At 38.9% G+C, this 12640-nt stretch overlaps 1 protein-coding gene across 2 annotated transcripts in view; it reads right to left on the reverse strand.

The window, feature by feature from the left end:
• Positions 1–8049, reverse strand: part of LOC142348790 (uncharacterized) — a 53201-nt gene extending 45152 nt beyond the window's left edge. Inside the window, exon 1 of one of the 2 annotated variants that reach the window (XM_075400288.1) lies at positions 7933–8049. In XM_075400288.1, the coding sequence (XP_075256403.1) occupies positions 7933–7972 (40 nt within the window). In that variant the 5' untranslated portion in view covers positions 7973–8049. The remainder of the gene's footprint in view (positions 1–7932) is intronic. The other variant, XM_075400289.1, reaches the window with a different exon arrangement.
• Positions 8050–12640: the final 4591 nt, after the last annotated feature.

A 12640-nucleotide genomic window follows, 5' to 3' on the forward strand; every position in this document is an offset into this window, starting at 1 on the left:
CCCATCACCAAACGAAATACACCTCATCATTTTGATCAACCCCCCCCCCCCCCTATCCCTAGACCAAATTGACATCTGATCAGACTGTAACGGCTGCTCTCCTTGTGTTTCACAAAGAAAGTTTTACACCGCCCAGTTTGTTCTGAGTGGTTACAAATCTGTCCGGATACTTCGTTGATGCAGTATGCTTTTGTAACTGTATATCCGCTCTGCTGTACTTACCGTTGCATTAACTAATTTCACTTACTTAGTTTAGGATTTTCTCTCAATTGAATTGGGACCACAGATCACACAAGACGGGATCTCTTTATGTTTACCAGTCCAATCGTTTTCATGAAACAAATCTAAGGCAAAAATATATGCCTAAGAAGTGTTATGAAAATTGGTTTCTAACTTAATCTTAGGTGTGTGTGTGTGTTGCGATTTTCGCAGAGTACTCACGAGTTGAAGACTGGAAATCAGGACACAGAAAATTGAATTCACTGCTCGGGACGTTTTCGATACAAGACAAAAAATTTGATATAATATTGCTCACGACAAATTTTTGTTATCAAGACACAGTTTAATTTTAACAAATATACTACTCACGAGTTTGGTTTTAGCAAGACGCAGTAACAAATATACTGCTCGAGACTATATTATTTCAACAATTTTATTGCTGAGTCTATTTGCTAGCTCGAGGTGCTAGGCCGACAAGACAATTGGAGTTGTTATGAGTTCTTATTTTTGTTCAGTTTGTTAACAATTTTTCTGCTGACAGGGCATACGCGGCTGTTTCTGATTTGCTATACACAATTTCCTCGCTATTGGGATGGATAATCCGGATGAAAATAGGATACAGTAATAGTTTTCGTCCTACGCAAGCTTAGCGAGCTCTGCTCCAACGTCGCCGGCCCTATTTTCCTTCGTGAAAACATCTTCGTCCATTGATAGCACTGGAGTGAGCTTCACTACTGGTCTCTTGTAGTATCCATCTTTCGTTCGGATTTTTGCTAATCGAATCACTCCGTCGGAACCTTCAAAGGTTTTAATTATTCGACCCAGATCGTAATATCCACGTTTGTCACTGTCTTCCACTAACCACACAAGATCACCCTGTTGAAGACTTCTGTCCGTTGTGTTCTGCCATTTCTTTCGACTGTTCAACGTTGGCAAGTACTCTTTACGGAATCTATCCCAGATGAGGTCTGCATAAGCTTGTGTTTGTCGCAGGAGCTTTCTATGATCAGCAAATTGCTCTGCACCTGATAGATACGGTAAACAAAGGTTCTTGTTGCCAAGTAGGAAATGGTTGGAGTAATGGCTTCTAAATCCGTAGCATCAGAACTGACCTGTGTCAGTGATCTAGGATTCAGCGTCTGTTCAACAATACACATCGTGGTCGACATAACATCCTCCGTGACTGATTGGTTGCCCAGCACCGCATACACGGCCTTCTTGCAACTCCTAACCAGTCTTTCCCACACTCCTCTAACGTGTGGTGCTGCAGGTGGGTTGAACTTCCATCTGATACCCTGTTGAAACAGAGGTTCTTCAATTTGCCTCTTGTTCCATGCTGCTATATACTCTGCCAGTTCTTTTTCAGCTCCAACGAAGTCTGTCCCGTTATCGCTAATCATTTTGACCGGTTTGCCTCTTCAAGCAATGAATCGCATAATGGCGTTCAGGCAACTATCATTGTCTAGTTTTGGTACAATCTCTTTATGTACCGCACGTACAGTAAGTCATGTGAACAGACAACACCAACGCTTTTCGTTTCTTCGACCAACCTTTACTGTGAATGGTCCAAAATAGTCTAGGCCCACATTAGAGAATACTGTTGATGCGACTAATCGTAATTCAGGTAGATCCGCCATTACTGGTGCCTTTGTTTGGGTTCTTCCCTTTCGACATCTAATGCATTTGTTTTTGATCGATCTGAAATCATTTCGTATGCCTAGCGTCCAGAATTTCTGCTGAACTATGTTTTTGACATGCTCAGTACCTTCAGGATGACTATTCTTATGTTCATTTCGCAAGAATAATTCAGCTACATGGTGCTTCCAATGCAACAGTATTGGATGCTTGGTTTCGAAGTTCAATTGACTTTTACCTATTCTGCCTTGAGCACGAATAAGTCCTTGCTGGTCTATGAATGGTAAAACTGGACGATTTTGCTGTTTTTTAGATTTTTCTTTTCAGCCTTGAGAGATTTCATCTCTTCAGCAAACTGTTTTTGCTGCAGTAGTCTGAAGATGCTTGCTTGTGCAGCATCTCTTCCTTCAACACTTAGTGTTTTTGTTGCCGGTTTGTGTTTTTTAAATACGCACTGTACGTATGCCATTGTATTTACCAGTTGATTTAAATTGCTAAATCGTTCCCACTGAATCATGGGCTTCTTCTCTTCAACCTTTGCTGAGAAGACCATTTCGTCGTTTTGTTCGTCTGAAGCAAATGTTAAATTCAACTGTTCAGGCCATTCGTTCTCTCGTTGCTTCAACCAGGCCGGCCCAGTGAGCCATTCGCTTCTCTTAAGTTCGTCAATATTGATCGCTCGTGTCCCGATGTCAGCTGGATTGTTAATACCACTCACATGATTCCACTGTGAAACATTAGTTGTATCCAAAATCTCAGCCACTCTGTTTGCAACAAACACCTGTTGCTTACGGTGGGAGCTATGAATCCATTGCAGAACAGTAGTGGAGTCTGTCCAAAAGTTACAACTGTGAATCTTCGATTCGTGTTCCTTCACTATCTGTTCTTTAAGTCTCACCGCCATCACTGCTGCTTGTAGTTCCAAGCGTGGTATGGAAAGGTGTCGCATTGGTGCAACTCTGCACTTACCGATTACAAATGCTAAGTCTGCTGAGTATTCTTTGGGCTTTGAACGTAGGTATTCCACTGCGCACATTGTGTCTTCAGATGCGTCGGCAAACACATGAAGTTCCCATTTGTCCTTGGCTGTGCTGAAGTATCTTCTATCAATGCTGGTTTCTGCTATTTCTGGAAGCTGCGCTTTCCACTTCACAAACTCTTCTTCTTCGTAAAGTTCTACTAAGTTGTCCCAATTTTGTCCATTTTTGGTCCAAATGCTCTTCAGGAGTCGTCTCATATGAACACTGAATGGTGCAAGCAGTCCAAGAGGATCAAACACTGAAGAAACTAGAGATAAGATCTTCCTTTGTGTGATTGGGGTCTCAACTTCTTTGCTTTTACCTCTACAAACCTGTAGACTATCATCGATAATCGTCCACTGAAGCCCAAGCACGGATGAACCTTCGTTGCTGGGTTCTACTTCAAACTGCTTTGTGTTGCTGATTGATCTCAAGTCCTCTGGGATTGCGTTGGTTACCGCGTCACTGTTGGTGATCCACTCCTTCAGTTCAAATCCATGTTTTGAGAGAAAAGGTTGCAGTTGTTCGAAAACCTCAATTGCTTCCTCAGGTGTTTCGACTGACTTGATGAAATCGACCATGTAGAAATTGTTTTGGATTATTTTTGCTGCAATTGGGAACTCGTCCTCTTTATCGATGGCTACTCGCTTCAGACCGTAGTTGGCACATGTTGGTGAACTCTTTGCTCCGAAAACATGACGTTGAAACTCGTAAATTTGCACAGGTTCGTTCACTGTTGGTCGCCACAGGAATCACAAGCAGCTTTTATCCCGTTCAGGAACTTGCACTTGCAGAAACATTCATTCAATATCTGCGGTTAGGGCTATTGGCCCTTGTCGAAATCTGAAAATTGTTCCGATCAATCCGTGTAGTAGATCGGGTCCGGGTAACAGCTTTTCATTTAGGCATATATCCTTGTATTTTGCTGCAGCGTTGCAAACACGGCGAACTTTACCCGGTTTGTTGGGGTTTAGTACTGGATGGAGTGGTAAATACCATTCCCTTCCGAAAGTGCCTTTGACTTCCGATTTAACAAGGATCTTCACAAATCCCTTTTCCACATCTGTATCAATTGACTGTTGATGCAACTCTTTTGAATTTGGGTACGTTGGAATCTTCGTTCCAGTGAGTAGAGCTGACCAAGGGCTGAGCCGTAATTGTTTGGAAGATTGGGTTCTGGTTCACTCCAGAGCATGCCCGCCTCGTACTGCTCGCCTGTAAACTTTGTCGTGGTCTCTAGAAACTTCTGAGCTTGATGCTCTTTGTTTGATTGACTTACAACATTTTTTTTGGAAGCATAAGTTTCTATGTCCCACCATGATTGGATATTTGCTGCCACTTTCACATCTTCTGTGAAGGCAAAATGACAAATATTTTGAATTTGCTTGCCTGCCATGAGACCACTGGCTACCCAACCTAAATCTGTTAAGATGGCGAAAGGCTCACTTCGTGTTCCAATCTTATAGTCCAATGGACGTTGAATTTCATAGGCATCTTGTCCAAGTATGATGCCTACTTCCATCAAGTTGAATGTTCTGTTAGTGAGATTTTTCAGGTGTCTGAATTTGTTCTTCAGTTCCTTGTAGTCATATGTTGTGTTTCCCAACGAGATTGATGTGTGTGCAAACGCTTCAATCGAATGCACCTTTGAATGTAGTTCCTTTATTGCGATAGGAACCTTCTCTGTCCTCAAATCTTGCGTCCCCTGTATGCTAGCTATGTTCAAGGTAACGTCCGTGCCTTTGGCTTGTAGTTGATCCTTGACACTTTGATCGATGGATGATACTGTTGACCCACTATCGAGGAAAGCGTAGGTAGTCAACCTGTTACCACCGCTCTGAACCGATACCGGAACGATTTGAAGAAAACTAGTAACTTGGTTACTCTGGTCGATTGTTGCTGCGCTTACATTAACTGCGTGACTACCCTCGTCCATTTGGTTTTCTGAGTGTAGCAGTCTGTTGTGCTTTTTGGTACATCCGTTTCTATCGCACGGGTGGACTTTGCAATCTTTGATTGCATGCCCTTTCCCTAGACAACCATAACATAAGCGTTCTTTTCTCAATGCCGCATAGCGATCGATGACATTCATACTCTTAAATATTGGGCAGTTCCATATTTTATGAGTGCCATCCGCTAGTGGACAGTTGTTGTTTTGCATTTGCTTCGTTTCGTGCGCATTCGAACTCGCACTAATATTTGACGGTTTTAAGAATCATTTTTCCTTGTTAGCGTTTGGTCGATCATCTTCCTTTCGTTCGCTCTTGGTTGATGGCATTCCTTCATGGACAAAAGCCATTCCAGCTAACCATTTTTCAAGAGGAGTGAGATCGAGTCTATCTTCTTGACACTCGTCAACGAAGAAGAACCACTTTTCTTTCAAATTTGGGGGCAGTTTTTCAATTGCCACTTGCAGTGTTGAACTTGAACGCAGATCGCCCTCATAATTGTATTGCTTCAGTACATTAACTAGGTTGCTGATTGTTGCTGAGTAATTAATTATAGCCGTTGAGTCGTGCATTCGAATTGGTTATTGTTTGCGCAATATGTTAAGCTGAGCGTCGACAATTAGTAAGGTCACCCAAACTTCCGTCCCAAGAGTTCCCACGCTTGAGCGTAAAACTCTCCCGAATAGCCCATTCCTGATATAGCTGACTTTGCTTTACCTGTCAAGTCAGGTACATAGCGATGGTGAACTGTTGCTTTGAACATATTCGACCACTCCGGCCACTCTAAGGTGTTTCCGTCGAATGAACTTAACTTCAACTTAGGTAGTTGACTACTACTGCTTGGTTTATCACGCTTAATCTTGTCTTGTTCCCAGGCTGCGCTGGCACGCTCTCCACTTGGTGACCGTTACTTAAGTATACCTTCGCGATTGAAGCTTACCCTGGGATAATTGTTGTCAATCCTAATTTTCGCAGGCTCGAAACTATAATCGTGCAAGTTGGAGAATTTATCCGAGTTATCGAGCCAACCGGAAACATCTTTGTTCTTCGGGGTTTTCCAATTGAATGGTGATATACTTCGAATACTAGCGGCTGCACTTTCATCAGAATCTGATGCTCTTGCGTCAAGAGCTTCTTTCTCGTATTCCAGTTTCAGTGCACCTTCTTCTTCAAAAAGTTGCATCTCCATTTCAAGTTCTTTCCTTTTCATTTCGAATTCAATTTTCTTCAACCTCATTTTTGCTGCAAAGTCTTTCTCTAAAGCCGCAAGTTTTTCTGCACTTTTAACTAGTTTTTCAGAGGGGGCCTTTGAATCGTTGCCCTTGTTTGGGTTTCCATTTTCAACAGTTCGTTGAGAAACTCCTACAACAGACTGTGATATCTTAGCGACAGTTGGTTCTGCTTCGCCTGTCAATTGAACGGTTTGATTCTGTTGATCCGTCATATTTATTTCTTTGTGAATGTATGGTGACCAATCTGCGTTTAATGTTTGTAAGAAATTTAGTCGCTGTTCTTCGTACCGTTCAAACAATTCGGGATCACGAAGAGTGTTTGCTCGCTTGCGAGAAAGATTGTAATAGGAGTCGTCAAGCTTCAGTATCTGTTGATAAATGGTCTTGAGTTTGGTTGATCTATCGCTGTTTCTGATTACCTCCTGGCCCTCCTGATTTTTTTTCGTCGAGTCGTTTTTTACAGTTGCTAATCTGTCTTTGCAAAATATCTTGACTCTGTGACGGAGTCACTTCGTTTGTACTTTGGGACTGCAGCTTGAATCTCTACAGTACTTTTGTTTATTTGCTTTATTAAGCGTTGCTATTCAACTTCTAATGCACTTTGCCTAATTGACTTTGCGTCGTTGAATTGCCTGTTGGGTTTTGTTTAATTCGTTGATGCCTTTGGCACTTTGCTTGTTGAGTTGGACAGCAGTTTGTATTTCCACTGTCCGGGTCGGCGGACCAAATGTAACGGCTGCTCTCCTTGTGTTTCACAAAGAAAGTTTTACACCGCCCAGTTCGTTCTGAGTGGTTACAAAATCTGTCCGGATACTTCGTTGATGCAGTTTGCTTTTGTAACTATGTATCCGCTCGGCTGTACTTACCGTCGCATTAACTAATTTCACTTACTTAGTTTAGGATTTTTTCTAAATTGAACTGGTCCACAGATCACACAATACGGGATCTCTTTATGTTTACCAGTCCAATCGTTTTGATGAAACAAATCTAAGGCAAAAATATATGCCTAAGAAGTGTTATGAAAATTGGTTTCTAACTTAATCTTAGGTGTGTGTGTGTGTGTGTTGCGATTTTCGCAGAGTACTCACGAGTTGAAGACTTAAAATCAGGACACAGAAAATTTAATTCACTGCTCGAGACGTTTTCGATACAAGACACAAAATTTGATATAATTTTGCTCAAGACAAAATTTTGTTATCAAGACACTGTTTAATTTTAACAAATATACTGCTCAAGGGTTTGGTTTTAGCAAGACGCAGTAACAAATATACTGCTCAAGACTATATTATTTAAACAATTTTATTGCTGAGTTTATTTGCAGGCTCGAGTTGCTAGGCCGACAAGACAATTGGAGTTGTTATGAGTTCTTATTTTTGTTCAGTTTGTTAACAATTTTTCTGCTGACGTGGCATACGCGGCTGTTTCTGATTTGCTATACACAATTTCCTCGCTAGGGGGATGAATAATCCGGATAAAAATAGGATACAGTAATAGTTTTCGTCCTACGCAAGCTTAGCGAGCTCAGCTCCAACACAGACTTTTTTGCAATCAGAATATTCTGTGATAACATCAAAGCGATTTTTTAAAAATAAAAATAAGGTTTCTAAAAAATCATGTAGGTTTATTTGAAATAACTATAATCCAGCGGCTTTACGCCAGTTTCTTACAGAACTTTTTTGATACTTCTCAGAAACGGGAAATAACATTTGATAGAAATTAATTTTATTATTTTTGTTTTACCTTTTTATAGCCATTTACAATATTTTTTAACTGGAGATTATTTAGAGAATTTGGGAGAAATTTTTGATTCTTTCATTTACAGAGACTCAACTGCGTTAACCGAAAAATGTAGTTTAATTAGTTGTAAGTAAGACTAACCTGTAGACGAAACAATAATAATAAGCACCGATAAAACCATTTGGGAAATATCTATTTTTGTTAAACCCTGCTTTTCTAAAATAAGTGATGGTTTTGCTTCAGTTGAAAGTGGGTGACATAGTTCAAGGCCAGTCGATTATTTGTTTGTAACTGCAAATCATTCAGGCTTATTACTAAATAAATGGCCTTGTTCTTTTGAACAGTTGAATAACACAGTATTGTATAACACAATTGAAGAAACTGCAAGAATACAAGAATCTAATGTTGTTTTCAAATTGGCCCTGTAAAAATCAACCAGGCTTTGAGGTGTGAGCGCTAATTAAGTGCCTGTCTTCCGAGCCGGATTCGGATGTTAATCTTGCAAGACTTTCGCCAGAAGAGCGCTGAAAAGCATCACTAATTATGGACGGATAAGTGCAGTTTCAAATTTTACACTTATCGCAAAACCGTGTAGCAAATTTGATAGAAACTCCAGAAATTAATTTTAGCCTAATCGAAACTGTTGTCAACAAAAAATACATTGCTCTGACAGCCTTTTCAATTAATTCAAAGTTAACTTCTCGAACTTCTATCAATTTTGCTACACGGTTTTGCGTGAGCCATTTTAACGATAAGTGTAAAATTTAAAACTGTACATTTACAGTTTTTTGTGGCCTAATTTCAGTTATTGCTTTCTTGGCTAGCTCATAGCTTGCAGCGTAAAGTTTTCTACCTAAATAGAGCACTTTCGGGAATCTTTTCCAGTTTCAAGTTAAAAAATAATAGTTTTTCCAGTTCTTAATTGTTAATAATATTTCTGTTAGCGCACCACTGAATATTGGGAGAATATATTGAGGAAAAAACTAGATATGGAGAATTCTCAGTAGTCAGCTTTGTGTTTCATAACAAATGAGAATTCTAGTGAATGTGGTTAAGAGCAAGTTTTCTAGTCCACAATTTGAGGGCAAATATCAAAGAAGAAAAAATTCAGTTTTCTTAATTTTCTGTAAATTTATTCAATGCTGGAGTTCGATCGCTCTTTAGACAGTGGTACCTTGTTGTGATAACACTTTATAAAAGAGGTAATTTCAGAAGGGAATTTATGGAAGTCTGAAAAATGATTATTACAAAGTTTTTTCTTTTTATTTTCTCAATTATGCTCCAATTTATTGTTATTAAATCTAGCTCAGATTGAAGAGAGAAAAAAATGAGTTGATTACTGAACGGTTAGAAAAATCAGATAAAAATTTAGCCCTTGATCAAAAAGAATTGAAGGTAATAAACCTGAAAACTTGTTTAAAGATAAATCTTTGAAAAACTTTGTAAATTTATGAGATTGTGATTGTGATAAATCAACTCTCACAAAGTCTTAGTTTTACAAAATCTCTTCTGTTTTAGCCAATGAATATTTTAATGACTCATCAAAATACAGAATAAATCCGACATGTTTTTTATGTATTTTTTGTAATTTTACAAAAGAGCATAATGTGTTGAAAGTATTGATCAAAAATCTCACGGACCACGAATGATGATTTTTTAAAGTTTCCTTTTGATAATTTCGAAATTATGTTGTAAACGAGATCTATTCAGATTTCCCATTCGGATCTCATACAAGGATCATATATTACATAAAAGCGTCCAGAATTGTTTTTTTAGCGATCTTAGTATATATGAAACCAAAGAAATTATATATGATCACTGTATGAATATCAAGAACTCACATATGATTCCTGATTCATGGAACTCCAAAATTCATGACTACCAAAAAATTTTGTGTGACTTACGATTACTAAGATATATACACATATATATAGTTTACTCTCTACGCACTAACACGCCGACAAGACATCTGATCGATGTTTTAAAAGTCTTCGATTCCAGCCAACGGGATGCGTTAGATCAAATAATAGGTACTGTCACCTGTGACAATGTGTGAATGCAGTCAACCTTGCCAATAAACATTTCTGGCCTCGGAGTGCGACAATTGCAAGAGCAATACAAAGCCGCATATGTGGGCTCAGTGTTAGCATCTGATGACTTGGTTCAGAAAATTACAAACCAGCGCTCGTCAGACAGTAGGGTTTTTAAGGAACTCTATGAAAGCCTTGAACCTTTCAACTTGAATTCCTACACACAGAAGAAAATTCAAGAAGGTGTAGATACTGAAAAGTTTTCTGAGCTGTTAAGAAATCAATCGTCAAACAGAGAGAAAGCAAGACTGCAATCACTCTGTTTGCCTCATTCCGGCGCATGGCTTGCGGCACCCCCAGTTCCTGCCTTAGGTCTCCATCTGAGTCCCAGTGAATTTCAAATTAGTGTCAAATACAGACTAAGTATTGCAATTTATGAAGATGAAAGAAAATGCCCTTACTGCAGGTCTGGGACCCTTGACATTTTTGGTGACCACGCCGTCATCTGTACCGGAAGAGAGGATGCAATTTCTCGGCATGACAGGATTCGTGACCGTTTTGCATCAGCTTGCTCAGCAGCTAACTTGTCCCCAGTCATCGAAAAACGGAACCTTATTGCAGGAAACGGTTCTCGCCCTGGCGACATATTTCTGCCTTCATGGAAATCAGGTCGTCCAGCTGCTCTAGACGTCACCGTAACTTCTTCACTGCAACCAAACATTATAAATCATGCGGCAGAGAAGTCTGGTTACGCAATTGAAGCAGCCGAAGAGCGAAAGCATGCACAACACGAAAAAATTGCTCTGAGCAAGGATTTTTGTTTATTCCTCTCGCTGTTGAGTCATTGGGTGGTCTGTCAGTTACTCTCAAGAAAGCGTTAAAGCGCATAGCTCTGTTAGCTGACAGCAGGAATTATCAGTCGCAGGGACATGCTATCGCTTTTGATAGATTGGCTCAGTCCATTTCCGTTGTGATTGTAAGAGGATCCGCTACAATGTTGCTTGCACGAGTCCCGTAACCCCAGCTTTCGCAATATTTTTGGACAAATTGTGGGCAAACATTGTGATCTCCAAGAAGAGTGGAGTCTTTTGAGAAGTGTCGCCCAATGAGAGGGGACCTGCGTTTTTGTAAATATTGTCTCACCCAATGAGCGGGGAGAACATAAAAAATTTTCAAGAGTTCAATGAAGACTGAAACGAGAAGAATTCTGAAACTTAAGGAGAACATGACTGATGTTATAAAGAGCGATTGAGAAGAACGAAGAGTTCCTCAAACAAAAACACACTTATTTGAACCTTTAATGAGCAAAAACTTTTGATTCCCAATCAAAGTTTGATAACAAAGATTTGTATTAATTCACGATTGAGTATCAAATATATATATATATATATATATATATATATATATATATATATATATATGTATATATATATATATATATATATATATATATATATATATATATGATCTACTGAGAAATAAAAGAAAGTATGATGGGTGACCAGGTTATTGTCTAGCGCCACAATTCAAAATATTTGTCAATTTTCGGATCATCTTAACAACTAACTCTCAAGAGAACAAGATTGGGAGACACAAAATTTCCCCGCAATTTATGATGAGAGGAGAGAACAGCGAATATGCAGATCTTACTTTCACTACTTAAATCATTCAAATTGGAAGTTTTCTACTACGATTGGAAGTTAATTCTTATCGGCTGATCAATTTATCGTCCCTCATTTAATAGTGGAATCAGAACTTTAGTTTTAATTTGGAATCAAAACTAGGAGAAGGTGAGCATATTTGTCCACCTTTTCGTTGTCCCATTCTACTTCATCGCTTCAAAAATTCTGTTGCAAATAACAATATGGGTAGTCTCCACTCTCCCAATTCAAACCATGGAGATATTTTGACAACCAACTGTATGATCGTAAGAGAGTATGTTGAATGAAATTGGTTGTAAAAACAACACAGTGTCGCAGTAATTTTCTGTTGAAACAGCTTGTTCATTTGTAATAAAACCTGATAATAAAATAATCTTTGATAATAAAACCTTGACTTTTTATTTCGCAAGCCTTAAAAATCAAGAACAACTGGTCATGATTTGAACATTGCAGCAAAATAAAGAAATTGTTTTTAAAACTTTTTACATATAGAAAGAAAACAAGCCCTGTCACCAAAGTACTCGTTTGTTACTGGACAGCGTAGTGTATACGAATAGCCCGGCCCTTTTTCACTGTATTCAAAGACAAACCCCAAAGCGTCGTGAAGTGTTTTATGCAACCTCAAAAATTTTGTAAGACTTGAATACTTGTCCAGAGAAGAATTGTCAATACCAATCAGTCAACATTAGGGTCCCATTTTTGTGGCAATATTCAAATCAAGATCAAGATCCAAGTAGAGATATGTTGCCAAGAAAAAAAGAAATCTTTCACCGTATTGAGAATAATCTTTTTTCAATTCCTTGTAAATGTTGTGAATTGCTTTCTAATCAACCGTCGCTAGTGTTGTCGTGACGCAAAAATGAGTTTCAAGGCGGTAGTCACCTAAGTCTTTAATCCCTTTCCGTCTAGGATAACCCCCTATTATCCCATGTTTAAGTAGCGTAAGATAATCCTCTCCCTTGAGACATTGTATACTTACTACACACAATTTCCCGCAATTTATGTTGAGAGGAGAGAAGGGAGAAAATATGCAGATTAATTAAAATAGTGTCAATTTGCTTGTTGACAAAATTTTTAATGAGGATTACAAATACAGGGAAAAACCATTGAATTCATCCTTTCTTCACTTTCATTCCACCTGAGCTCAATTCTTTAGCA

This window comes from Convolutriloba macropyga, chromosome 10 (genome assembly GCF_964194025.1).
Source record: "Convolutriloba macropyga chromosome 10, txConMacr16.3, whole genome shotgun sequence".
NCBI classification, from domain to species: Eukaryota; Metazoa; Xenacoelomorpha; order Acoela; family Convolutidae; genus Convolutriloba; species Convolutriloba macropyga.